This window comes from Perissodus microlepis, chromosome 7 (assembly GCF_051167445.1).
Source record: "Perissodus microlepis isolate ML-2025 ecotype Zambia chromosome 7, ASM5116744v1, whole genome shotgun sequence".
In the NCBI taxonomy this organism is placed as follows: Eukaryota; Metazoa; Chordata; class Actinopteri; order Cichliformes; family Cichlidae; genus Perissodus; species Perissodus microlepis.
Window position 1 is genome coordinate 37,757,173 of NC_140467.1, and position 24,405 is coordinate 37,781,577.

A 24,405-nucleotide genomic window follows, 5' to 3' on the forward strand; every position below is an offset into this window, starting at 1 on the left:
TTTTGGCTTTTTGTCTTGCGCACAGAGATTTCTCCAGACTTTCTGAACCTTGTGCTGTAGAGGATGAGATATTCAAAGTCTTTGCAATTAAATAAGATTAAAAAAAAACTACTGCATCTATTAATTGTGAAACATTATTGTGAAATTGTTATACCCAATCATTTTACTTACCTTTTGCCAGTTCCACCTGCTGTTTCGTTTTAGTACCACTTACTTTTCCAACTTTTTGTTGCCCCATCTTAACTTTTTTGAGACGTGTTGCTGCCATCAAATTTAAAATACGCTCAATATTTTTCTTAAAATAGTTCAAACCTATAAAATATGGGTTTATTAGAACAGTTCCTTAAAATCAAGACTGCATTTTTAGCTTTTCTAATACTAAAATGTAGATTTGGAGATAATTCCTCACTTCACTCATTGCCGATCACAAACTCAGGCCAGAGTTGGTACTACTGGTTACAAAAGAACAAAAGAGAAGAAATATTCTCCTACGTAGCAAGACGGTTTCCATTTGCTCTTGTGATGAGTAAATAATTTACCCCTTTAGGCCTCTGAAACTGCTGCCATTATTTGCTGGGGCGCTACTTTATGACAGATTTAAAAATCAGCATTTTTAAGCATTCCTCTGGAAAGGTTAAATTTCTTAGTAGCTAAAAAAAAGCGATATCTCCACTGCATAAGCATCAACATGTCTCTGAGAGAAAAAATAGATCAGCTGCAAACAGGAACAACCCCCACCTCATCGCTTGCCCACTTCCGCTGCTTAAATCATGCCACCTCTCTCCCTCACCCTTTCTCTTTACTTTATTCTTTTGCTTTCTTTATTGCTTCCTCGTGCTTTTTTTTTTTGACATTTTTTTTCTTTACATGTTACTTTCACTCTCAAAAAAGCACATACATTTGCCTCTCTGCCTCTGTCAAAGTCACACATGACAAAACACGAACTCATTCATGAGAACGTAGCAGCACTCAGTCAAGGCTTAACCACTGGATTATGGGATTAAAGGGAGGCATGGATTTTTGTGTGTGTGTGTGTGTGTGTGTGTGTGTGTGTGTGTGTGTGTGTGTGTGTGTGTGTGTGTGTGTGTGTGTGTGTGTGTGTGGTTTTTTATAGTATGCTGGTGTTTAAGTTATCTCATATCTTGGACTTTGTATTCTATATATGGGGAAATTCAGCACACTCTCATCGATGGCTGACTACTCATAGCATGCATGTACATGCAATAAAAAATGTAATCTCAAAATAGCAACACTTTTAAATCACTCGATACGTCGCACAATATCGTTTGGGCACAAAGTCAGAGAAAAACAAGCCATGGTGCAGGTCACAACAAATTTGGTGATAGTGATTCTAGTGTAGGAAAGACTACAGGCAGACATGTACAATCCCGCAAGCCTTTTTCATTTCTGCTGTTGTTGTAAATTGAGTTCTAGCTGCTTGGTTGCGCACCCGTCATGTTAGGTCCAGAGTTCTTTGTCTGCTAGCTTTGTGTTAGGGTCATAGATTGTGTATAAAAGTGGTTAGCATGCTAGGTTCACAGATATTTGGAAAGCTTTGATGTGTCGTTTTTGTTTCCAGACATAGCGTTTTTTTTGTCCATTCATGCAATTACTTACACTGCTCACAAATTTTCTAAAAATGTTCTAGTTCTTCTGGATTTCAAATATGTGTCAAATACAATAACTGATTTCCAAGATATTTACATTCTACACCTGTGTATGGTCGCTCGATATGATAACATTTCACCTGTAGTGTGGAGTTTCATCAATTACCCTGAATACTATGACATGTAGATATGTTGGTTTCATCACTTAGCTGCATGTCTGTCTGTGCAAGTCTCCACAACCAAACCAAAGAACTTTTGGTCTCAGGATGTACATGGAAGCTTAAAATGAAAACTTGAACCAACCGGGAACTTTAAGCATCATTTTGAATGTCTGTGATAATTATTAAACACAAAAACGTTTTGATACGAGACTAGAATTGCTCACAACTTTCTGAATGATCTGCACTATAACACAAATGCTTTTGTGTATTTTACAGATACATAGTGGCCTTTGACATTTGGATATTTGACTCATCCGTGACAAAATGCGTGCTGCACACATAGACAGACTCTGTAAATCTTAGTTTCCACAATTTTCCTACTCTTTTTTCCACTAATGTCACAGGTCTTATTGCCATTATCCACTTGTTTGTTCTGAAACACTCAGTTATTTCATTCTTATGTAAACTCTTTTCTGTGTTCCTTCATTTTCTGGTCTCTACATTCCAGTTTATTATATCACACAGAATTGACAAGGAAAGACCATGAATAATTTTCCAGAACCTAAACTGTCACTAAAGAAGGAATCAGTGTTTTGCTCAAAGGCACTTTGATATCCAGGCATAAGGAGCTGGGCCTGTGAGAGGCGACCTTTTTTGTGCCTTGTTCTTATATGCTGTTGTAATCTTGCTATCAGTCAACAGTATACTTGTGCTGTGTATGTGAATATATAATTTACACTGACATTTATTATTATTGCATTGTTGTTACTTTCATTAGTGCACAATTAAAAACAAGGGTAAATAAATAACCCTTTGGTTGCCTCTGCTGCATTCACAGCCCTGTTGTCCTCCTGAGCTTATTCACAAGGAGAGCTTGTGAATAAGCAAAAATTAAACGTGGAATGGGCAGAGTCAGATGTGTGAGATGGAAACGGAGTAAGCAGAAGCGGGAGATATCCTCCCTCTTTGTGTTTCTGTCTCTCTCCCGTCTGCTGTATTGACAGATGACGGCATGCCAGCGAGGGATGTGATGTGAGGGGATGAATGGGTGGACATGAGAGCGCAAAGGGAGGGAGGGGAGGATGACATCAGCACAGAACTGATTTCCGGCCAATCCCCTCGCAGCCCCCCTGGCTTCTGTCTCCGCCTTCCCACACCTCTCCCTTGTTGCTACGGCAGCAGCACCATCCCGTCTGTTGGAGGCATTGTTTAGGCTTGATAGTAATGTGCAGTGTTGTGCGTGTGTGTCTGTGTTTATATGGGATGCCAGAGGCTGCAGTCCAGCACAAGTAGACACCTCTTCTTTTGTTCTTCTACCTCCCGCCCTCCTCCTCCTCTTCCTCACCTTCTCCGTTTTCCTTCCCACCCTGCCTTTCTTTGTGTCGGCTTCCATCTCACCTTCTGTCAACTCTCCGGCTCACAGTCACAGTCCTTTCATTCATTTTTTTCCTGCTGTTTGCCCATTGTAGTCCATACACATACGCTAAACATGGTGTTCCAACTCTCGGTTTCTTTTTATATATAAAATGGGCAAATCATATGTAAAGTATCAAGTCTGATAAGGTGACAAATAAAGAGGAAAAACCTTGGTAGAAAATTGGCAAACAATGACATTTGTCACAATTTTACATCAGATGGCCTTCCTCGTGCAACCCCAAAGGGATTTCTGTCTTCTCCTGGAATCAAACCAAGGATATATCCCTTGTCAGATGAATACTAAAGAGCAACTACAGCAAATACCAGGAGTGAGAATGACCATATTCTATCATATTATCACTACAGAAATAATGAGTGAGGCCTGAAGTCCATTTGTCTTGATTATTTGCTTCCTGTCATCCATCTTTAAAGGCACAGTTTTGGGATTTTCCAACATCACCCAGTGAGGCAATTACAGATCATTTTTGTAATCCCGGGCATTACTATTCTTCCTGTTGTACTAAAAAAGGGAGTCGTGTTCGGCTGCATTGTGGGAAACGTGGGCATCAGTTTATGGATAAAAGTCAGCCTTTGCTCCATCACTGCCTATACCTTTCTGTCTCTTGAGGAAGTTGCCATAGTACCAAATTGCTATGGTACTGCACCGAGACAGCCTCATTTTTTAACAAGCAGTATAGCAGTAAGGATTATTCAAGGGTTTGTTCAACTTTACCATCAGATTATACTTATAGTGAACACATGAGGTCATGAAAATGAAAGAGACAGCCTCCACAACATAGATCCAAACACTCACGGGAACTCAAACATATTATTTTCTCCCACAGCAGCCCACCCATAAAAGTGTTAAACATTTTTCCCTGCTGTCTGTTTGTTTGTCTCTTTCAGATGTCTTCTCTCCACCTGTTTGTGTCAGGGTGTCTGCATTTTCCTCCTGTCATCTGCCGCCGTGCTGCTCTCTTTCCTCTCGTAACCATGGAAATGAGATCAACATGCAAATACCTGAGCACGCTCGCCAAGGCTGCGCGATAGAAGATGCAAATTGCATCCGCTTGTAGGATTACACACACCCACACACACAGATGCACACCCAGACGTATGCACACGCACACACGGACCCTTGTACGTAAGCGCACACCCACCTGCAGTCCACCAGCAGCATTTCTAACACTGAGCCTTGAAGAAAATGAAACTGAGCTAAGGATTTTCAAGTCTGACATATGCAGTCAGTTGAATTCCAACACATGTGAAAACCTGAAATTTATTTTATGACCTTAAACTTGTAGACTGTAGACTGTCTACAAGTTTAAGGTCGTAGATTGTAGACTATAATACAGCTTATAGTAGCCTACATTTGTGATGACAAATGATATCCTTTACAAATTATGAGTCTTATTTGGTTCATTTGTAAGTTTAAACTGTAAAATATCAGTAAGATATAAAAAAATATAGTTCAGATTTACTTCTATAACACTTACATTTATTTGCACTGCTTTGCATACTTTGACACAGACTTTTAAAATATCTTTAATTTCCTATTTATTTATTTTTTACCTAAAAAATGATCCTTAAGTTATGAAGAAGAGCTTGTTATGGTATGAAGCCAAACTCTCCTGCGCTTAATCTTCGGTCCCATGGCCTCTCGTTTCATTGATGTGTGTGTCTGTGTGTGTGTGTGTGTGTGTTTTTTTATGAATGAACGGTAGAGGAGGAAAGGGCACGGGAAACTGGACGCGTTGCGATAGGCTGCTGGTTGTTTGACGTCACCTCCGCCGTGACGCGATGCACCCATTCATAAAAACAGGAAAAAAGAGAAAGAGTCCTGTGGAGAAAATACTCGGAGAGGCAGAGAGGAGAAAGAGACAGAAGTGACCGGACTGAGCTTAAGAAGTAGTGCGGTTAAAACGATGATGATGATCATGACGGTGTTGATGCGCAGATAGAGGAGAAGCGCAAGGGGAATCCACCGCAGGATCCGTGCGCCTTCTCCGGGTTCCGAGGGGTCCGGTGGTCGGGAGGGGGCTTAGAAAGAGCGAGAGAGGAAATTTAACGACCGTGAAGCACAGCCTAACAGCCCGAAACGACGTGCCAATGGAGGAGCTATACGAGATGGACTGCACGGTGCTGAAGCGGCTCCTGAAGGAGGACAGTGCCAAGTGCCTGCTGCTGGACTGCCGCTCTTTCCTCGCCTTCAGCGCGGGGCACATACGGGGCGCCGTCAACGCCCGCTGCAACACCATCGTCCGCCGCAGGGCGAAGGGCTCCGTGCTGAGCCTGGACCAGATCCTGGCCGGGGACGAGGAGGTCCGAGTCCGCCTGCGTTCCGGCATGTACTCCGCCGCAGTGCTGTACGACGAGAGGACGCCGGACTCGGAAACGGTGAAGGAGGACAGCACCTTGACTCTGGTGCTCCACGCGCTGTGCAGGGACTCCTCCGGCACGCTCATATACCTGCTCAAAGGTAAATTATGTCGTTTACTCTTCAATCCTAGCCTGTGATGTGTAGCAGCGCCAGTTACGTCATAAAATTTAATGACTGACATTAATTATTTCAATTAGAGCAGTAAATGTAATGTAACTGATGAATGGCTGGGTATAGTAATTATAATAACTGATACATGTGTAAGCAGTAGGCATTATGCTTAGCAATAAATTATATTTTTTTTAACAATTGATTTTCAAAAAACAGTAAAATAAGATAATAATTGGAATATATGTACTGACATCCATTAATAATAATAATGACCACATTTTAATGAATTGCTATTTTCCAGTGGCTAACCCACAATCCTCTCTAGGCCACCAGATATTTTCTTTTTCACCAGTTCTTAGAGATATTGGATATTTAAAAATTTTATGTGTGTAACTATTTGTTGTTCAATAAACTAGAAATATCCTGCTCAGTGTGTTCTCCCTTCAAATGCACTGGTGTATTTTTTTTTTTTAAAACAACACACACTCTCACTCACTCATTCATATCTACACACATTCACACACAGACCAATGGCTGTGAGCTGAGTGAATGAGGTAATGCTGATGCGTAGAAGCCACATCAAACCGGAGGGACTTACAGGACACACACATAATCTTTTTACACAGAGTCCGCTTCGGGTAAATCACCCACAGGAAGCAGCGAAATATTAAAATCAGCATTTGATTTACACACCCTATATATAGACTGCTGCAAAATCTCGAGGCTGTTGCAAGCTGTGGCGTATTCTTTTTTTCACTCTTTCTTTTTTTGGGCATCCTCTTGATGCTGATGCCTCGAAGAACAAATGTATGCTTGCAGCTTGTAAATCTGACACATTTCAGTTGATCTGATTTGATCCTTGAGGTGCAGAGAGCAACATACTGCCTACAGATATATGAAAAAAACAAAAAACAAAAGAGTGATGAAACTGTTTTCAAATCCACAGCAAGCAGACACAGGACAGCCCGTCAGGGGTTTAATAGACTTTGCGTCAAGCTACCTGAATGCAGACTAGAAATCCTGTTGTAGATTGTGCTGTGATGTGAATGCAGGCTTCTTTTGTCCTCATATGTGCATCTGTGGTGTGTTTTGAGAAGTAAACAACCCCCCACCCCCACCCTTAAAAAAGGAAGCTGGTATTTCTGTAATATTTTCCCGTGGTACTCATTCTTACATGTTTTGCATGCTATTTTGCACCACTTATTAATGTCCTACAGCAAAGCACTGCATATGTGATTGTGACATTATGTATTTTGTTGTTTTTGTATGTTATAGGGGGATATGACAGGTTTTTCACAGAGTATCCAGAGTTTTGTTTAAAGGCCAAATCCTTACCGTCCCTCACCAGCCAGTCGAGCATCGACTCTGCCTGCTCGTCGTGTGGAACGCCGCACAATGACCAGGTAAAATGCAACGCGACACAGAAAAAGTGTTAAACGCACCTCACCTTTAAAATAACATCTGCCTGTAATAACATGATTAACATCCGCCAGTGTCAGACTGATGGAAGTCCTCTCTGTGCTGCAAGTAGTGTGCATGTTAATGTGTTTCAGCATTCAGTTTATAAAAACATGCGAAAAAAAACATCCTTTTTTATGTATCACACTGACACAGAGCACCTTGACAGTTATTTGCTTTGCTCAGGGGCAAGTCAGCTGCCATTCTCACTGCCAGAAAACAACACAAGAGAAAATAATAATTATGAACACATAAATTGAATATCTTCTTGTTATTTAAATAAGTCTTTTGGTGCATAATAACACGCTGGCCTGGATGTCATAGATGGGCATTGATTCACCTCTGTAGCACTTCCTGTGACCTGGTTGGCCTTGTTTTGCTGGTTAGTAAGCTGTTGTTCGAGTCTGCAGAGTTTACGCAATGCTCACAGTCACATGTGGTCAGGGTTTAATTCCCCTGGAACCCACGAGGGGAGCGGCACAGACAAGCCAGCCTCTGTGTGTTTTATAAGAAAAACGTCTGATAGTCTCTGCTCAACCATCAGATGCATTTTTAATTCAAGAAATGCTTCCATTTCCTGCACGAGCAGCAGCGGCAGTATAGATTTAGCGGGCTGCTCGCCACCACCACAAACATCCCCCTCCTCACATTACACCTCTTAGCAGTATCGATCATTTCCTGACGCTGTGTCACTACCGAGTTCGTCAGCAGCACTGACACAAACAGCTGCAGCTCTTGTCAATAAGCACCGGTATAGACTGCTGATCAGCTGACCTTTCAGATCCAGTAAAAGGGGAAACGGCACGTCAGCTCTTACTTTAACATGTCCTCTGAGATGTGGCTGAGCAGTGACATAATCTGGCTCTAAACTGGGAACATACGTGTTATTAAATGTGCGATATGCGTGCATGTAACTTGCACCAGTGCAGTGTCAATCACAGCGAAATTGCCTGTTTTCCTTGAACGATTTTTTCGTGTGCTTAATTGTCTGTTTCACATGTTTTCACGCGTTTGTGCTTACAGAATCACATTCTGTGAAAATGCTGTCGCAGAGCATGTTTTTCCCCAGTAGAGCTTCTGAAAGAAGGTTTTCCATATGCTGATACAATAAAGACGCACAGATATTCACGCTGAATACGGTGGTTTTGTGCTCATAATTATAAGCCAGTCGATGAGACGCTCAGCTCCAACAGTAAACTCTGTCTCCAGATGTGAAAATATAAATCAGCTGAAGAGAGAAAGTGACAAACTAAATGGCCCATATCAAATGAGTTTCGCATTATTCACACAGATATTAAGCTGAGAAGCATGGCTAATGTGATTAACAAAATATTTAAGGGCGGTCACGCTTATACTGAAGTCATCTGGTATCTGGCCTCTGCGACTTACCGAGACAATGAATTCTTTGTCTTGCCATACACACTGGCTTTCACATAAGGACAATTCTCCAGTGTAGCTCCACATGCTGCTCGGGTCAGGAAATGTTCCTACAAGCTGCCTCATAACAGTAAATCTTTGCCTTTACTGCTGATTATTAAAATATAATAATAAATGATGGCCCTGCGACAGACTGGCGACCTATCCAGGGTGTACCCCGCCTCTCGCCCTAGAACAGCTGGGATAGGCTCCAGCACCCTCCTGCGACCCTGAATTGAATAAGCGGAAGAAAACGCATGGATGGATGGATAATAAATGATCAACTTGCCGTTGTCCTTTTTTTCCAGGGTGGCCCGGTTGAGATCCTCCCCTTCCTTTACCTTGGCAGCGCCCTTCACGCCTCGAAGAAGGAGGTTTTGGATAGTATAGGGATCTCTGCCTTGCTGAACGTGTCAGCTGACTGTCCCAACCACTTCGAGGGGGCTTACCAGTACAAATGTATCCCTGTGGAGGACAACCACAAGGAAGAAATCAGCTCCTGGTTCCTGGAGGCTATCGAGTTCATAGGTCAGTGTGTAAGTGTGTCGTATGCATGAGAAGAGTTTTGTTTATTTTGGGTGAATATTTTGAGTTTTTGCAGTGTTTGCTGATACACGTTAAAGATTTGTTCTCATTATTGATTAATGCACTTATTATTTTTCTGATAATGTGTCTAAAGCTATAGGAAAAGACTAATAGAACATCAGAATAGTTGCAGGTCAACATATTACATGTCTACTTTAAGTAGACTGAGCTGGCATTTTTAACTAGTATTCCTCCTCCATCGAGCAGTGTGGGTTGGACTGTGATGTTCCTTCATTCTTTGTGGATTCAGTAGTTTCGAGTATCCGGAAAATGGTGGCTTTTCACTGTTCATGCTGATGCAGTTCTCCTTTCCTCTTTATCTAAAACATCACTTCTTGTCTAGAGTTTGAGAATTTTTTCCCATAAAGGACCTTTTATTTGTTCAGAGACCTGTCATGGAAAAGCTTTTAAGCTCCAGCGATGATGATGATGATGACGATGATGATGATGACAATTCAGACATTTATTCATGGGACTCTGTCACCAATTGTTATTTCCAGGTTAATCGTATACATCTCAGCAGACACTGCAGGAGCACTGAGAGATAAAACAGATTATTTGGAATGATGAAATATTACCATCAGTAATTTCTCTGCGCCATAATCTTGTTTTGTGTGTGTGTGTGTGTGTGTGTGTGTGTTATAGGCGAGTCTAAGCTTTGCTTTTCCTTGGCATATCCATGCTGTGCATAAGGCACGGTGTGTGTGATTTCTGTGTTGTGAGCGTGTGTTTGTGTAGGTGCTGGTATGCGTCATAGTTAGATGCTGTGGGACCAGAGTCGAGTCTGACTCATCCAGTGTTACTGAGTGAACAGGCACTGTGGTGGAGTTACCTGAAGTCTGTCTGTGTGTGAATAACTGAGGGAGAAAAATTACAGATATTTGATGTGAGAGATCAGGAAGCTGGTTGTTAGCAATCAGGCAATCTATGCATTTAAAGAAAGGCCAGTAAACATCTGATGTTGTGTAATTCTGCTCATGTGCCCAAGAGGTTGTGGAGTGAGAACTCAGGATATTAGATTAGATTAAACATAAGAAACAACACATTACATAAATTCACTCTGTTTTCTTCTCATACTGTGCATCTGACTTCCTGGAGGTAGCCATACACATTATACAAGAATTAACACGATGTCCCACTATTCACACTAACTGAGGCTTTAGGGGAGAGGAGAAACTGTAAATGCTTGGCTTAAATTGTTACCTAAATCTGGTTATTCTCCTTAATGGAGTAATGGCATGCATCTAAACATACTTCAAGAAGTAGAAGCAGAAATAGGTTGGGGGAGGAAGTGTGAAAGAAAGGCTGATGACTCAAATTTTGCACTTGTGCGTGTCAGTAAAATGTGATTCGTTGCTTTCTCACTTTGAGGTTAGTTATCGGTTTGACTGTGCAGCGAGGAGAAGGCGTTAAAGTGTGGAGGACAGGAAATGAAAACAGGCAAAGCCTCACTGTACATCTGCTGTGTTTAAAAATACTTGGTGGCTGTAAACAAAATGTAGATTCATGTGACACTTTGTTCACAGTGTATGTACTAAGTGATGATTGGTGACTGATAGTTATTTCATTTTCTTCATTATAAATCATGAATAAAATATTTTTTTCTAATCAGTTGATAATAATTCAGCTTACAAAAAGCACAACATGTCATAATTTCCTCTTATGTCTTGTTTAAAACCAAAATATATTGTTTTTACAGTAATGAGAGAGAAAAAATGTGTATTTGAGAATTGGAGACCTTTTGATTTTTGCAATTTTTCTTTAAAAAATTATTAAAATATCAAATTGTTGCTGATAAACTTTATGTTGAAAGTGCTAATTCTATTCAGAAGGAACTAGTGACATTTCTTTTATTTTTAATGTAAAATTAGATTTACATTATCTCATTGCTAACCAGTCACCTAAATAATAGGATGGAAAGCTCACTCTTAAATAAAGTGCTACAGATTCCACAAGCACTTACAACTTAAAATTATAAAAGTGTCATTACAACAGAAACATTCAAGCAAGTTTAGCTACACATAAAGACAGTGTTGTATTTGGTCATAACTTGGTAACTAACTTTTCCAGATAAATACAAAATTACTATAGAAAAATCATGATTACATTAGTGACAATGTAAGTATTATGCTACATCAAACATGGCATAATGTTAATATGTTATAAAATGTAAATGTAGCTTATTTAAAACTACATTATTTGAGTCTTGAATGCTAATTGGGGCCAGTAAACTAAATAGAAAGATGGAAAGCTCAAACTTAAATTAGCTACAACAAATTACACAAGCTTAGTGCTCAGATAAAAATAAAAACAGAACAATCTAGGTAATTGAATTTATAGCAAACACTCCCCCCCCCAAAAAAACAAAACAAAACAAAACAAAAAGTGCGCTACTAAGCTAGCTTGGTGATAGCATGCTAGCATGTGCAGATTGACAATGTTACCTTGTTAATATATTACAAAATATTGAAAACATTGTTAACATTTAATGCTTAGTTTTCCTAAATACCAATTCAATAAAAACAAATCAAACATTGTGACCTCATGCTTACACTAAAAAAGGGTTCAGAGACTGATGCTTCATCTTAGGGTACGTGCTTGTTAATTACTTAGGCCTGTATAAGACTGTGAAAACTAATTTATAGAGGAACAGATGTTGACATTATCTCCATGTAGAATAGAGGTCTAAGCAATATTTCTTTACAAAGTGAGACATATTAATCATATTGTGACAATGAAGAAATTAATTCTGCTTTTCTAAAACAATGACTAATCTGGTTAGAACATGATATTGAATAGACAGCCACATATTTTTTTTTTTGTACAAAAAATAACATTTTTAAGCCATTTATGTTTCTGTCTAATTTCTGTCTTATTTGAGCATAGTTAAAGTGTCAGACTAATATAAACATTGCCTCTTTGTCAGCATCACAAACCCAGGGCCATGGCTAGCTCACTAGAAAATAAAGTTGGACCAGAAAGCCTCAAGACAGTAAAAAAAATAATTGTTGAACACATACTTTATCTTAGTAGAAAGCTCACAAGAATATCCAGGGAATTGCTGGATATTTCCAATTCATTCAGTACTTGTTGAGACATTTAACTGGGTCCATAACAGTCATTCTATGAAAACTGTGGACATCTTCACAGATTCCACGGCAATCCCTCTCACAGTTGTCAAGAGATTTCAGTCTTTTATGTATTCACTTAAAAAATAATCTTTTATTTTTTACTGACCTTGCCGACCCACTCTCCTCTGTCTTCTCAGATTCAGTACGGGACTCCAGTGGGCGAGTGCTGGTGCACTGTCAAGCAGGCATCTCCCGCTCTGCCACCATCTGCCTGGCCTACCTGATGAAGCGAAAGCGGGTACGTTTGGACGAAGCGTTCGAGTTTGTACGGCGGCGCCGCAGCATCATCTCCCCCAACTTCAGCTTCATGGGCCAACTGCTGCAGTTCGAGTCGCAGCTCCTCGCCACCTCGTGCGCCGCCGAAGCCGCCGCCACGGCAAGCCCGCTGCTCGGACCCAAGACCACGACAACCACCACCTCAACGGCAGCCACGCCCACCTCGCCGTTCATTTTCAACTTCCCAGTTTCTGTTGTGAACCCCGCTTACCTGCACCACAGCCCCATCACGACCTCCCCCGGCTGCTGATAGACAGACAATCCAAGCCTTCCCTCAATACAAAGCGAGCACAGACTGGGGCTGCCGTTGGTAGTATGCTTCAGAGCACGGAGGTGAGAAGCATCATGGTGCCTGATTCAGAACTCAAAGACTGAAACAGTTTTTACAGTTTAAAAACCAGCCAATGCTCCTTTCATGTCATTGACATTTATTTAAATCAACCAAAAATGAACTGGCTTTTGAGTTCAGATGGAGTGTTGGACTGATGTTTACTAAAGATACAAACTCTTCCTTGGAAAAGAAAAAAAACAAAACAATCACGCCGACAGAGGCACACTGACACACAACCCTGACACAGAGAGGCATGAACAGCAGCAAAACTGTCTTTCTCTCTCTTTTTCTGCCCCTCTCTCTACGTCTCTCCCACACACACACACATTCATGACTGCCAACTGAATAAGCTCAGTATGAAGACAGGGTCTGTTGCTATGGAGACGACAGGTCTTTAGGAGAGGAGATGGACACAGGAAGGAAGGAAGAATTTTAAGCACCCGCTCTTTCCCCCTTTGGGTGTCCCTCCTTCTGCCAGACAAAAGAGATAGATGAAAAAAACGAGGGGAGGAGACGGTGATAGAAAGCAGGAGCCTCTTCAGTGACAGGTGCTCTGCCGGCGTTCCGACCGGAGCTTCCTGTCTTTCATACGTCCTCTTCCTCTCCCTGTCTCTCCCCCTCCCCACACCTTCCTCTCCTTTCCTTTTCATCCTTTTATATTGCCCACTCCTTCCATCCTTCTCCTCTCTCATCTCACCCTCTCCCGTCTGCCCCCACCCCCCTCATCTGCCCTTTATCTTAACCCTGGAGAGGCTAAATAAATGTAATAAGATGCCAAATAAATGAAAAGGCCAGGGTCTGTGTAACTAGACTGGGGAAACCCCTCTACTGGTCCCATACATACACACTTTTTGGGACATTTTGTGGCAACATCTTCCAAATTTCCTGGAGTCTCCTTTTAGATCAGAGTGCAGATTTTAGAGCATAGTAGTTTTGGACGACAGACATTTAAAGGGCCATCGTGGTGGTTTTGTACTTTTTTAAACCATCATTTGTCATGAATTTTTTACTACTGATAATTTTCCAAAACATACACAAGACACTGGCTTCGAACCTTCTCAGTATTTTTTTTTTATAGAGTACTGAAATAAAGCGAACACCGCCTCATATGAGGTATTTTGGGAAGCTGTCGTTTGTTTATATAACAGGCTAAAATGTGCATCATCACCAAATGGTCCTTTGAGATGTTCGTGCCTTGTTCACAAGGGTATCCTATGGATTTGCCAGTGGAGCATTGTTTTCTGTTCACTCTTACGCCGCAGCATCGAAAAAGCAAAACTGTCTCCGTTCATCATTTGCCAGACTCACACAAGCACACACACAAAAACACACAAGTAGATTTATATGTGCAAAAGATTTCCCAATCCACAAAAACTTGCAAACATGCTTGAATGGACAACACAATGATGACAATGGGAGAAATGTTAAAGGTAGGACATTAAACCATGGGTGCTTTTTCCACTCACCATTGAAGATCATAAAAAGTAGAATCCAGGTTTTAAAAAAATTACTTATTCGTTTGATTTATTTATATATTTTATAATAAACATAAAATTTGCCTCTTTTTTTAAATTTTAGAGCTTTATTATATCACGATTTGAGATAATATTTTATATTATGTTTGCTTCTGACCAGGCTGAGCTCTACACTGTGCCAGACAAGCAAAGGCAAAAAAATCCAAATCCAACTACAGTCACCAGAAGAAACAAAAAAAAAAAAGAAAATTTGGTCTGTTTCAAAAGATTGTCGACACTTATCTCTGTAGCACTTTGAAATGATGCAATACTGTATTTGTAATCTTTGACTGATTTGCACGTCATGGCGATGCTCAACTGACTAGACTGTGAAGAGAGAGAAAGAGAGAGAGAAAGAAAACAGCCAATCAGTGAAAAATGCAATACTTTGTACACATCTGTGTAATCCATACACATCTGTCTGTCTGTATGCCTCTCTGTGTTAAGTGTCTTGTCTTGATTGTCTCTGGTCAATGCTGTTCACTCATAATGGCAATATCAATCCTCATATATAAAGCAAAACAAATTTCCTTTGGTTTTATTGTGGAATAAATGATCTGTGCATTTATTTATTACTGAAGCTTCACTGTTGAATAAATAATGTTCTTAATTAAAGTTTTGTGGGGTTTTTCAATGATGGGATTAACTACTATAATCTCCAATCTATTAAAGCATACAATTTGCCACTTAGCTTTTGTAGCAGCTTATGGTGAAATTTATTATTGGTTTGTGTTTTATATTTTGTAGTTGGTTTTCATTTTTATTTCATTTTGACTTTGACTTGAAAACATGTCCATCAAAGCTTCATTAGGCAAGTTGGGATAATAAATTTGACCAAATTAGCAATACTAAAACTGAAAACTAATTTAAAAAAATTTAAAAATAGAGGAAATATATAATTAGTTATCCCCAAACTGTAGTTTTATAAATATTTTACATGGGTAAAATGTTTTTTCACATCTAGTTTTAGTTTTTTGTTTAGTTTTGGTTAATTATAACAACCTTACTGTACTTGGCATTTTAGTGTGTTAATTCCCAACCAAAGGTTGTACTCCAGAGGGTGCAGCTTGAGAGATTATCTTAGTTAATTAGTGTTCAGAAAAGGCAGAAATTATTATGTAATCTAGGAATTAAGTGGACCGGAACAGGCTTGAGCAGAAAAGTTAAAACTTGATTAAAAATAATGGATAAAAAGTAGAAACAGGCATCCAAAAGCAAATTTACAGATGATTTAAAAAAAAATAGAAAAAAAGGAGCCGTCAAAATATTTTCATGTGTTTGACTGATCTCACATTTGAAGTCAACTTCTGCTTCCTGTCCCGACAGTGTTTAGCTCTGCGATTTCACCACGGCCCTTCACGCTTGTTCAGAGAGGAAACATCAGCAAATTTTGTGTGAAGGATCATTTCTGGTCAAGACGAGCAGTTTTCAGATGAGACTGTAAAGTCCGGCTGTGAACAGTCAAAGAGAATGATCTGAACTCTGATATTAAAAACACAGGAGTTTTTTAATTGCTTATTATTAAGAGACTTGTGAGCCAAACAGGGAGGGAGAGAGACTTACACACAGAAAATGCCCTGAACAACATACTGACTCATTGGTGTGCTCACGGAGACAGAGCAGTCAGTTTCTTCAGCCTCGGCGTATTGAGACAGTGGGCAGTGGAAGACTCTGGAGGTGAGCTGCCCACCAAATCTGACGTTAGAGATGATCTTTTTCCACTGCCTGGATGGGCAAGACAGCTCATGTTGGTGCCAGGGGGCATTTTGAGATTTCCACTAAGAGGTTGAAAGGTGCACAGGGAGATTACTTTGAACATGAGGAACGTTGGAGTCATTTTTGACAAGCATAATTCCTTTAGTACGCATATCAAACAAATATGTAGGACTACTTTCCTGCATTTGTGGAATATCTCTAAAATTAGAAAACATCCTGTCTCAGAGTGATGCTAAAAAAAATCTAGTTCAAGCATTTATTACTTCTAGATTGGACTGGACTTTTATCAGGCTTACCTTTCAGTTAATCCGAAATGCTGCAGCGAGATTACTGACAGGCACTAGAAAGCGAGAGCATATTTCTCACATGCTGTCTTTTCTTCACTGTTAAATTCAAAATGAAATTGAAAATCCTTCTCCCTACATACAAGGTCTTGAATAATCAGGCTCCATCGTATCATTAAAGACCTCATGGTGCCATATCAGTACTTTCCCACAGCTGGCAAGCGCTTGCTCACAGGGGGTCGTCTGATTATTGGGGTTTTCTCTCTATTATTGCATAAAGCACCTCGACTTGTTGTTATGTGGTGCTATATACATTTAACTGAATGCATAGCTGTTAAATGTAGTAGAAAGTCATTAGTGGACAAATGGTTGCCAGTGGTTACGGCTAAATGACTGAGAAGGTTCAGTGACACCGACTGATAAAGCTAAATGAAAACCATTAACCCTTGTGCGCCCCGGGCGACAAACCCAAACCCCCAACCAACGCAGTGCAGGGGGTGTGGGGGTATGCTCAAGGTCTAGGGGGGGTCCACACGACCCCATCATCGCGAAAGAAGAAAAACCAGGCTCGAGGTCTAGGGGGGGTCCGCACGACCCCATCATCGCGAAAGAAGAAAAACAACACCACAGCGCAGGCTCGGGTCTGGGGGGGGGGGGGGGGGGACCCCAGCACGCCGCGCCAGACCGGGGGTACTCGGACACCCCGGGCTCCCGGTGGACGCACAAGGGTTAAGAGCAAAAGCAAAACACTTTAAAATGGGCTCAAATGAACACATCTGAACATGAAAGAGGGTGTTGATGAAGGGATTTTTGATTCCAGAGGGCTTTAGATGTTGGTCAGATGAAAAAAGTTGGGAAGCACTCTAGAGTATGTAAGAACAGGAATGAATGCATATACACAGGTGTAAGGGCAGCAATGACTTAGCAAAGGGGTGATATCAGTAACTAATTGTCATAAACACATATTGATGACACTGTTGAACCTCTAAACTTGCTTTAAACTATTAGAGCGAGAAAGTGAAAGGGAACCAGAACATTAGTAGGTTCTTGTAAATCTAATGTGATACAGTCCATTGTTACTGCCATGGTGTTTAAATTCTTCTGACGATCAGTTAAACTCAGATCAAGTGTGGTGTGAAAATGATCTTGCAGTGCCACCTACTGCTGAGAACACTGATTCACACTGACGGGATGCAGTACACTGTGAAAGATTATGAACCAGTGACGGTACACAAACAGGTTATGGAGGTAAAACTGCTGGGACTAGTACCCATCTATACAAAATATATACAATCAGACCTCAAAGGTTAGACATTTAATGGTTCCAATCACTCCACGAAAACCCTGTCAAATAATGCAATTTCCTTTGGACCAATGTTAGGCCTGATACCTGTGCTCAGCCTATAACTTTTTTCAGCTTAACTCAGAAAAGACAGCATCTAATTATTGTCCCTGAGAGCATTACTGCCCAAATCAGACAACGTTTGGGCTTTTTCCTGTTCACCGAACATAAAAGATAATGTGCAGAACCCTGGGATTATTTTCAATCAGTCTTTAAGATTTGATCCTCACATCAACCTTCCCAGCCAACATTTATATGTGGGGCCCATATGGTTTGGAAATGGGCTGAAAAATGGGCCCCATATAGGATTGTCCGCAGGTTCCGTAATGGCCCCATGTTAAATGCCCATATAGATGTTATGTTGGTAAAATCTGGGAACTAAATGGGCCCCAACTGGGCAAAGTACACAGAAACCCCCCCGGGCCCCATCTTTCAAGTTTTTTGTGGGTACCATGTGGGCACCACAAAGACTAAAAAGTGGGTTTTAAGTGGGATTGTCCGCGGGTTCCATAATGGCCCCATTTTATAAGCCCATCTCGGTGTTATATTGGTAAAATCTGGGAACTAAATGGGCCCCATCTAGGCAAAGTACATAGAAACCCACCCGGGCCCCATCTTTCAAGTTTTTTGTGGGTACAACATGACCTAAAAAGTTGGAATGGCATTATCAGTGGGTTCTGTAGTTGCATCTTACTTCTAGTTTGAATTGGCTAATTTCTGGCACTGGGTGGGCCCCATGTAGCAAAACAGTGACAAAATCAATTTATCAGACGGCCAATACGACACCAAATATATTAAAGCTGACCGCAAACAAAAACAAGTTTGTAAATAAAACCATTTCAAAAATCACGAAGGTACACAAAACAACATTTTTCACATTTATTTTGTCCAACAACTGTGACTTTACGTAACTGTATTCCAAAGTGCGTAAACTTTTAAAAATTACACAGCCTTTGTACGTGCTATGGAGTTTTTACGTGTTTTGGGGTTTGTACGTGCTTTGTCTCTAGCAGGCACCATAAATATACTTTTATTTATTCACTCCACATAAAATATAATAAATAAATCATATAATACAAAAGCCAACTATTTACATTTCAACTTTTAACCATTTAAATTTTCAGCTTTTTCCTTTTAACCCTTAGATGCACACGTGGGGTCAAAAATGACCCCACGGGTTGTTTTTCTTCAAAATCTTTAAAATGAAAAGTTGTAATATATTCATATTCCAGATATTCTTCATAAAATATGTTTGTAACATGAAGCCATTTCTATTTTTATTTATTTTTTCATTAATTAAAAAAAAATGCAGTTTTTGTATCACTACCCCACTCTTCCACAAGTGGGGTCGAAAATGACCCCAAGCAGTTCCTATGGAATCTTCTATGAAACTTTCATTGTTAGCAACAAATAAAGAGGGTCTCGTACATTTACGAGCATTTAATTTCCTGGATTTAACGGTTTAAAAGTTTAATAGGTCTTTGAACTCGATAATAAAATTGAGTCCATTATTAGCAAAAAGAATTTAAAAAAAAGAGCAAAAAAATGCTTAATAAATAATAATTGTTTTAAACTTAAGCTTTGTAATTGTAGCAGATTTCATTATGTCTGCAATTTTTTATTTAGCCCCACAGTAGTAAAAGCCATAAATGGGAGTTAGATTTATTACTAGTATTTTACACAGCATTCAGCTATAGTAACATGTTTTGCATTTTCCTACTTCACCGAACAGCTGCACTCTCTTAATAAATTAATAACCAAACATTTCTCAGTAACCAATAACTAGATGGAACAGCACAGTATCTAAGAGAGAGATCAGACAGTGTTTGAGCTAAAGAAGCTGTGTGTTTCTTTTGGGGGCTTTTTGCACACTGATCCACCACCGTTTTCCTATAGTACAACGCATATCTGGTAACATTACCGTAAACGTGACCAGTAGGTTCAGGTTCAGATCAGAAAACCGTTTCAGCTGCAGGCATCTACTGCTGTAATTTAAACAATCACCTCATACGCCTCATGTTTTACACCCCTATACGGTGAGCTTGCTACACTGCGCATGAATATCACGTGACATGGCATGACTAGCTCATGTTCAAACATTTAAGCTACTGTTCAGCCATTTTGTTTACTGGGTAGTGCATAATGGCCGAGTAACCTGAGTGGGAATCCAGTAAAGCCAAAAAAAGAATAATTTTTTTTAAGATAAGATAAGATACCTTTATTAGTCCCACAAGGGGAAATTTCATGTTAATTAATTACAAATACCTTATAGGAAAACCTAAGAAAAGGTTGCAGAAGTACAGAAAAAAAACTGCCGTGTACGTTACAGTATGTAAATTCAAAAACTGTAGAGAGAATGGCGGAATGAAAACAGAATAAGAAAAGATGAACTGTATTGAGTAGAATATAGGCAGTAAGAGTTTAGTAATTAACTTTTAATTATGTTTGCCAAAGACAATGACAGTAAATTAACCCAGTTCTACCTGCTAGCTAAAGATGTTATGCTTCTCCCCCTGAGGGACTAGTAAAAGCACTATACAAATACAGGTCATTTACCATTTATACCGTTTAGGACAACTATAGAAAGTTACTAAAATAATCATTGATGAAAACTTATCAAACTTTGAGTATTTAAATTTGTCATAGTTTTCGATTCTTTGGTATCCTTTTGTCCTCCACGTTCTCAAACACCAGGGAGAGAAAAGGCCGCAACTGACGAAAGACCTCGAAGACTAGACGCTAGGCGGTGTAATCTGCTCCTCCCTCTTTTTAAACGAGCCAATAGGAGCTGCTCACATTAAAAACAACTTTATTTAAAAAGTAATTTTACACCTGATACAAACATTTTAAAAGTCAAACAATACACAAGTTTAAAAGAAAAAAAATATTTTTAAGAGTTTTTTTAAGCATAGGGATGGTTAATATGTTTAGAAAATTAATATATAATATTTGTCAAATAATTGTCACCCAAATCAACATCATAATAAAAATATAATTAATAAAATATATAATAATGATGATGAGAATAATAATAATAACAACAGAAACAGTTTACCTAAAAGCTCTTCTAACATTAGACTGCTTTTGAAAAGTTTCAATAGTGTCAATACACCATAAGGACAAGGGAGTTACACAGTTGAAGTGTGACTGCTTGAAAGACCCCATTCCCTCTCCTTTCCACTATTTGAAAGAAAATATAAATTATTTCTGGTTATATAATTTGAGGGCACAAGTTTGAAGAGTAACATTTTAACAGATCGGTAATATACTTCAGGAGCTTTACTGGATCTGATTAACCAAAACTTCCAACTTCCATGTACTGTCTTTTCTCTAATACAGTAGAGTGTGTCTGATCTACTAAAAATCCTCAACCGCATGTTTGCTCAAGTAAATAGTCTTAATTGTTTGAACAACCAGTAATCCTTAATTTGCAAATGCCAAATCTGGATTTTGTCTGTGTAATTCACTTTTATCTTAGGTTTTTTATTTGTATTTTTTGCTTTTCTTTTTTTCTACTCTTGTGTCTGTTTTAATCACTTATTATTGCTGCTGTGACAAGTGAATTTACCTAAGAAGAATCATGAAGTCCTTATTTTATCTTATCTGAGCCTCACCATGCAGCCTACCATGCAGAGTACTGAAAGTTCAAATTAAGTACTTAAAATGAAATCTAAAATTAAAAAGTAACCAGTTTCAAACCAGTTATTTGGAATAGTGTGTTTTGAATAACATTGAACGTTCAAAAACACCAAAGTTCCTATAGTCTCACTTGACAGCTGGGTTGTAGTGTCTGATAACACATAACATCTTGAGGTCTCAACGTGGACTTTGAGTACATTTGCTAGCCAAGGCTAAATACTGAGAGGGTCAAAAATGAAGGGTAAAGAACATCTGACTGTACGTAAGGATAGCAAAAGTGATACTTTTTTTGAGGTTGTGCCAAATATGTTAAAGTTAGGGTGATTTGTTAGAGAATGGTACCCCATGGGTGCCGTCTGCAGTTCATACTTTCTTTTGAGATTCTTTTTACAATTTGACTTTCAGAACTCCCTGGGTTGTGTGCAATCTGTGATGGGCTTGTTTGGAATGAATCCTCCTTTATTCAAATAACACTTTCTCTGGCTCTTCACAGAAGAAGAATCCTCACATAAGCATGTGCTACCATTTTGAACCAATGTACACATTTACCATCACTGACCCAACTAGGACCTACATTGGATGCCCACCCATATGGCTTTAATGTGAGAAACCCAAGTGGGTCCCATATATACTAAACAATCTTGAGCCCACATAAAATATATGCCCATATTAACTTAACATAAACCGTATGGGGCCCACATAGACATGTTTTCAGGGTCTGACTTGCATTTGCCCATGTGCGACCCATATAGTTTGACCAGGTGGACCCCACCTGTGTCATCAGTGCTAAAAAAAATATATTGATTACCTCAGTTTGCCCCATATGGGGCCCACATAGACATTTTTCAGGGTCTGACTTGTATTTGCCCATGTGTCACCCATATAGTTTGACCAGGTGTTCCCCACCTGTGTCATCGATACTAAAACATATATTGATTACCTCACTTTGCCCCACCTGGGGCACACAACAACAGCCTATCCTTAAATGACTGTGTTTGCCCATGTCTATCCCAGGTGGAAAACCCAAGTGGGTCCTACATGTGTTTCCCATTTTGGACCAAGTTAAGTGTTTCCTATGTTTGACCCAGCTAGGACCTACTAAAAGTGCCCACTTGGGATTGCCCATATGGGTTTAATGTGAAAAACCCAAGTAGGCCCCATACAAAAAGCCCAGTTTGAGCCCATGCCCACATGGTACCCATCCAGACCAAGCAAAAACCAGGTGGGGCCCATATATACATGTTGGCTGGGTATGTACCAATAAACAGCCTGATCCAAAACAAAATATAAAAACAATTTTCCACTGTGTGACACGAACACCAAACTCATCGAGTGTTATCAGTGAATGTTCTTAATCCAGACGGTCTTCACACAGAATGAGATTGACAGCAGTGATCAGCAGAGGTGCAGCATTCTTACCATCATCATTATTACACGGAATCAAGTACGGGTGGAGTTTCTGAGTGAAGGAGCAGCCAGTGAACGAGTAGATCAGAGCTGCAGCATCTACGTCATAGAAGGAGACCAGACCCTCCTCATAGTCCACAAACACCCCCACCTTCTCAGCACCAGACCGGAGACAGAGACGGACTGGAGGGGCGGCACAAGCTTTGTACTCATTTCCATTTCTCAGACATACAGTCCAGAGACCGTTCTGAGGTCTCAGTCTGATTTTTCCCTTCCTGTTGGTCGCCTCTGTGGACACTCCTAAAGTCCATTTAGTCTTTCCTTTAACCTGAACCTCAAAGTAAAATCTGCCTGAAGAGAAACTCTGCTCTCCTAAAACACAAACACACTGAGAAAATCTCTCTGGGTTGTCCGGAAGTTTCTTCCTCACATCACCATGATTCACTTGTTTTCCATCGTCAGACAGGATGAGGTCAGGATTTGCTGTATCAGGATCCAGAGTCACGTCCACTGCATCCTGCTGGACCCTCTTCAGCTCTGCAGCCTCAAACAGCTTCTTCATGTCTTCCCAGAGTGTCTCCACAGCTCTCCCCACGGTCCCCTCATATGATGGTGGACGGACTCTGACCTCTGTCCAGTCCTTGGTGCATAGAGCAGCTTTCAGGGAGGAGAAGCTTTGGAGGAGGTGGAGGTGGTCTTCAGAGTGTGAGAGCTGCTCCACCTCAGAGCTTCTCTCCATCAGCTCAGAGATTTCCTGTTCCAGATCTTTGATGAGACCTTCAGCCTTTTTCTCTGTAGTTTCCTGTTTGTCTTCGATCTCCTTTATGAGCTCCTTCAGGCGTCTCTCAACAGGCTCCATCAGAGCCGTGAGGACCTGAACACCTTCTGCTTTCTGTCTGTCTGCAGCATCTTTACTCATCTTCACCGACTCTTTGATCTCCTGAATCTTCAGTCGTCTCTTCTGGATCATCTGCTGAATCTCTGCCTGTTTTTTGGGTTTGTTTTTTTTTGCCTGTCCCGTTGGGTTCTTTAGTTGTCAGAATTGTTGTCTGAAGACCAACAAAGATACCCAACAGATTTACTTTGCCAAGTGGATCATCATAGCCTTGCTGTATTGGTGCATTTGATCGACCTTTGTTGTTGTTATTTTATTTTATTTTATTTTATTTTATTTTCAGTTGTTACAGACGGGAAAGACATGGCTGGGGGATAGGAAAGGGAGAAAGAAAGATGAAGGAAAAGAAGAACAGAGGGGAAGAGGAACAGTGAGAAAGGAAACTTAAAAAGAAGAAAAATCTCCCGAGTCACCTGTTGAGAGGAAAAAAAAGAGAAAACAACCAAAAAAACAGAGCAACATAAAAGAAATAGCAGCAAAGCATTAATCTAGCTAAGTGTAAATAACAGTAAATATAAACTATTGAATGTTGTTGTGCAGCACGCAGGACCGACAGCGCACAATGTGCTTATACGCACTGCAGTGGTTTGTATCATATCTATCTAATAGACTCCAGTTTATGCATGTAAATGGAGAGTCCTCTTCACACACTGAGGTTAATTATGGAGTTCCACAGGGTTCAGTGCTAGGACCAATTCTGTTTACATTATACATGCTTCCCTTAGGCAGCATCATT

The 24,405-nt window shown here is 40.1% G+C and overlaps 3 protein-coding genes across 3 annotated transcripts in view; 2 read left to right on the forward strand and 1 right to left on the reverse strand.

The window, feature by feature from the left end:
- LOC146383573 (uncharacterized) overlaps positions 1–4,671 on the forward strand; it is a 47,283-nt gene extending 42,612 nt beyond the window's left edge. Inside the window, exon 11 of the mRNA XM_084934892.1 lies at positions 4,091–4,671. Coding sequence (XP_084791018.1) covers positions 4,091–4,234 — 144 coding nt within the window. The 3' untranslated portion in view covers positions 4,235–4,671. The remainder of the gene's footprint in view (positions 1–4,090) is intronic.
- Positions 4,672–5,024: 353 nt separating this feature from the next.
- dusp4 (dual specificity phosphatase 4) lies at positions 5,025–15,001 on the forward strand. The gene is made up of 4 exons (XM_084934893.1): positions 5,025–5,663; positions 6,951–7,078; positions 8,858–9,077; positions 12,403–15,001. The coding sequence occupies exons 1-4, from the start codon at positions 5,294–5,296 to the stop codon at positions 12,789–12,791; spliced, it is 1,107 nt and encodes a 368-aa protein (XP_084791019.1). The 5' UTR covers positions 5,025–5,293; the 3' UTR covers positions 12,792–15,001.
- Positions 15,002–21,734: 6,733 nt separating this feature from the next.
- Positions 21,735–23,935, reverse strand: LOC146383575 (zinc-binding protein A33-like). The gene has a single exon (XM_084934894.1). The coding sequence runs from the start codon at positions 23,742–23,744 to the stop codon at positions 22,719–22,721; it is 1,026 nt and encodes a 341-aa protein (XP_084791020.1). The 5' UTR covers positions 23,745–23,935; the 3' UTR covers positions 21,735–22,718.
- Positions 23,936–24,405: the final 470 nt, after the last annotated feature.